At 45.3% G+C, this 4,770-nt stretch overlaps 1 protein-coding gene across 2 annotated transcripts in view; it reads left to right on the top strand.

Moving 5' to 3' along the window:
• LOC106610081 (zinc finger and SCAN domain-containing protein 2) overlaps positions 1-4,770 on the top strand; it is a 482,712-nt gene that overhangs the window by 489 nt on the left and 477,453 nt on the right. The window contains exon 2 of one of the 2 annotated variants that reach the window (XM_045723155.1): positions 387-517. The exons of the other annotated variant lie outside the window; for it this stretch is intronic. Within the exon in view, the coding sequence (XP_045579111.1) occupies positions 387-517 (131 nt within the window). The remainder of the gene's footprint in view (positions 1-386; positions 518-4,770) is intronic. 2 annotated transcript variants of the gene reach the window in all.

Here is a 4,770-nt window from a genome sequence, read left to right as displayed (position 1 = left end):
GTACATTTCCCAGAAGGCTGAGGCTGGGCGACCTGTCGCTGTTCATCTAATAGCTCAGTGCCTGTCGCTCCGTTACCTTCTGCACGTGTTCAGATGTGTTAACCAGAATTAGGTCTTGGTCAATTTTTGGATAGCAAGCACTTGTGCAAAGACACTATCATATTCTAACCAGATTCTTTATTTACTGAATTTCCTATTATCTACTCAATGAAAACAATGTGAATACATGGAGTACATTGCATTGATCAATAAATGGTATATCTGTAATTTAAGAAGTGTTACCTTACATCTTGCCAATTATAGACAGCGTCAATAGTGTATAATATAGCGTTGAGCATTGACAGTAGCTAACCTAACCACCACTTTCCCCCCAATCACTCTCTCAGGTGAAGGACATTTCACTGGAGGCCACAGGAGCTTTGTGAAGCCAGCGGGACACAATACATGGAGAGGTGACCAACCAATCACTGTTGATGAGGGGAGTGGAACCTCTACCCAGCACGTTATTGTGATAGAGGTTAGTGTTATAGTGTAACATTCAAAATGAAAGTACATAGAATGTGGCTCATTTATTTCAGAAAGGCTCCCCTTAGCCATTAATATGCTTACATGGTCATCCTTAATTATCTGCCATATTGGAGCTCGTGAGACTTCCCTACGACATTGTTATTATATTCCCTGATTGTTATCCAATTAAACTAATGTACCGATAATAACCTAGTGTCTTCTTGTCAGTCTGCAGATGCAGAGGCGGCAGGTCCTGGAGGATCGTCTCTGGTCAAGCAGGAGAGGACTGAAGGAGACTACCCACAACACTGCAGAGACATCCAGACTGGAGCAGCGGCTGGAGTGGCATCCCCTGTAGCCACAGCAGACCTCGCCAACACCACGGCGCCCCAGCACAGGACCCGATGCAGCATCACGGAGGTCAGTGGAACGCTGAACGCCATCCTCAAGTCAGAGACTTTAACTGTAACACAAAGGCTCTTACACACAGGATCTGACCACAGGTCAGACCCAGAGAGACTGGGGCCACTGGGATGTCCTCCTGCTCCCGGCTCAGAGTATTTTCTTTATGGTAGCCCGAGGACGGTTCATTCCCATCGGGACTCAGGTGACGTGTCAGAGACTGTCAATTATCCGTCTTGTTCTTACACTACAGAGATGGACCCTGGCAATATGCCATTGGGTTTAGAGACACAGACTGATCTGTCTAGAGGGGACTGGAACCAGTACAGTAATAGTCTATACGCTGAAGGGTGCCTAGATAAGAAAGAGGAGGTTATTGTCGTAGATGAGGTGACTGTGAAGGTTGAGGGCGATGCTCCTCTGATATGGAATAAGACTCACTTAGGAGAAAGACACTCACAAGGCAGAGATTTCTTAGATTACAGGGAAAGCTTAGAGACAAATCCAGATGTCACGACCCACTCCCCTTTACACACACTCAGGGATCGAGACCCAGTGAACACGTCGATTGGGCCTTCCGATCAGGTATTGAACTCAAACGACCAAAGGGCAAAGGCTCAGGGAGGGGGACCAAAATCAGGCGGTAGTAAAGTGAAACGGTTCCTCTGCATGTTCTGTAACAAAGGCTTCAGCTGCATCCAGAAGGTGGAGATCCACCAGAGGGTCCACACAGGGGAGAAACCATTCAGCTGCTCCCAGTGTCACATGCGATTCGCTGAGGCTGGCAACCTGAAGAGGCACCAGAGGGTCCACACAGGGGAGAAACCCTACAGCTGCCCACAGTGTGACATGCGTTTCGCCCAGTCTGGCAACCTGAAGATGCACATGAAGGTCCACACGGGAGAGAGGCCGTTCACCTGTACGCACTGCAGGAAGAGGTTCTCAGAAAGGAGCTACCTCAGGATACACCAGCAGAAAAAACATTCCACTCTATAACATAGGAAGTAAACATTCCACTCGATCGCTTCTGACGTTTAGACAAACCCTGCATTAAAGACAAAGATTTATTTTCATTGTTGTCAGTAGAAAAGATCCACAGATGAATTTGGAATAATGAGAGTAACAGATTTCATTGTTGAATATTCCTGGGTAAACATTTTCCATCCAGACGTGTGATTTATAAGGCATATATAAGCCTAAAGTCTGTTGCCTATTGTTTGTCCTGTGTAGGCTATATGATGTTCACAAATGGCCATTTTATTACTTCCATGAAACTACTTAATTTTTCTCCCCGAAGACAGTTTTCCTGAGAATATTATTGCAGTTTATCAAGTTAATGCTGATTTTTAGTTGAGACATGTATGTGTGGTTTTCATATGGCGTATTTATAACTTGTTTATGTTTAATAAACACCAACATTTTACTTTTCATTCTAAGACTTTCATTGAAACTCTTCTTTAGTATACATCCATCTGATTTCACCCTATTCTGCATACACCTTACAGCACGTTCTAACCATTATACACTTACTAAATATACCTACACATACCCACACACTAACAAACACCTACTGTACACGTAAAACTAGTTTAGTCAGGTTTGTCTGATGATTTGATTTATCATAGCTGACACGTCTTTACCCACAACATATTTATGTCCGCCATGATGGGTTTAACAACAATGAAGTCATTCTGTAACTACAGTATAGGACTCAAATGTATTGGGGATGGATAAACACTCCATGTTAAAAGTGTGTTTATTATCGGTGTGTACGTACCTGAGGGAGTGAATGTCTGTGTAATCTGTAACAACTCTCTTTTCCAGGAGGAGGAGGGTCTGGAGGTGCTGCTGGTAAAGGAGGAGGGTCTGGGGAACCCTGAGGGGACCATGGTGATGGAGGACAACCAGACTACACCTCCTCCTGAACCCACAGAGGAACCAGCTGAGCAGCACAGGACCACACACAGTTTCACTGAGGTGAGACCACTGTGAACTACTGTCTGAATGGTATTCGGTCAGGGTCTGTATCCACAAAGTCTCTCCAAAGTAGGAGTGCTGATCTAAGATCTGTTTACCATTTTATATAATAATGAGACCATGTAGACAGGTGGGGACCTGATCCTCTATCAGCACTTCTACTCTTTGTGGATACGGCCCCAGGTCTTGATGAATTTTGTCTTAAGTGTGGGACCATGCCTTTCAATTATCACACCATTAAATAGTGTATAGTACTCATAGCAATCTCTCATTGCCCAATCAGAAGATTCTCCATAGAAGGGTGCTCATATCAGATCCAACATCCTCTCACTCTGTATCTCTTACAGTCAGTAGACATGGAGGATGGGAAGCCTGATCTGCTGCTGGTCAAAGAGGAGACAATAGAAGACAGACCAGAGAGCATTGATCTGCTGAGTGGACTAAAGATGGGGGAGCAAGGTAAGGGAGCAATACATATAGCCTACAGCAACTTATGTTTACATACAAAAACACATAATGTATCAACTTCACCAGGTAATGGACAAAAAAAACTCCATATGTAGAGTTTTCTGCCGTTTTAAAGTCTAAAGTCTTCCTGCAGGTTGTTGGCTGGAGGCTAACAGTGGAGACTGGGTGGCCATCTTGGATTCCCAATCCCAGATGGGTGCAGACAAGGGCCAAGGGGACATCATCACTGAGCAGGTCAGGACTAGAGGTGACATAGTGGAGGTCAGTGGATGGGACAGCGTCCTCAACTCTGGGCTGGGGAACAACAATGTTTACCACAACCAGAAACAGACAGTTGAACACAAAACAACAACTGAATTTAGTCTCCAAGACAACAGAATGGCTGAGACCAGGGCGAGGTGTAGATTTGGTCTGCGGGGACGTGGAGGCCAGGTTCGTATGCAGCAGGAACGAACAGGCACAGTCTCGGCTAGCGATGCTCCGTCCTGCTCCTATAGTTGTGATTCAGAGAGACTGATGACGCCTCAGGTTAACCCCCTAACAGGTGCTGCCTTCAGCCTGCCTTCTATAGGATCTATCAACTGGAACATGGACCCTGTGACAACACAGACACTCCCTGGCCTTCGTCCTCCTCACACTCTCCTAATGTTAAACCAGACATCAGACCAAGCCAGTGCCTCAACACCAAATGGCTACACAAGTCCATTGACAAATGACAGTAGTAGTAACGCTGTCAGTAGCTCCGGTGGCAAAAAGAAGCACTTCCTGTGTTCATTCTGTGGGAAAGCCTTCAGTTTCCCCAAACAGGTGGAGATCCACCAGAGGATACACACGGAGAAGAAACCGTTCGGCTGCCACCTGTGCCAGGCCAGTTTCTCCCACTCGTCCAAGCTGAAGAGGCACCAGAGGGTCCACACAGGGGAGAAACCCTACAACTGCCCCCAGTGTGAGAAGAGGTTCTCCCACAAGCACCAGCTGAAGATGCACCTGAAGATGCACACGGGAGAGAGGCCATTCGCCTGTACACACTGTGGGAAGAGGTTCTCAGAGAGTAGCTACCTCAGGATACACCAGCAGAAAATGCACATGGCCCATGTATAGAGTATAGTGACATGTAATGTAGTACTAGTTAGTTTGTAGTCAATTCTGTTGGTTTTGGATGTAGTAGGGAACTGACAAAAGAATAAGTATGATGAGGCAGAGTAGATGATGGTGTCTGTAAACATGCTTCACTGATGAAGAGTGACCAACTTAGTCCCTTTAGGTTGATGCTGGTGTTTTATAGTGAGGTAAGGATAGTGCCTTGATTCATGTTTACTTTATATAAAATAGTGAAGCTGTTTTAATGTAATGAACCTTTTGCAAAGTATTATAAAATAATTTATCAAAGCAAGGGTGGCAGATTTACAGAAAAGG

This window comes from Salmo salar, chromosome ssa08, assembly GCF_905237065.1.
Source record: "Salmo salar chromosome ssa08, Ssal_v3.1, whole genome shotgun sequence".
Taxonomy (NCBI): Eukaryota; Metazoa; Chordata; class Actinopteri; order Salmoniformes; family Salmonidae; genus Salmo; species Salmo salar.
This window is presented reverse-complemented; position numbering and strand designations above follow the sequence as displayed.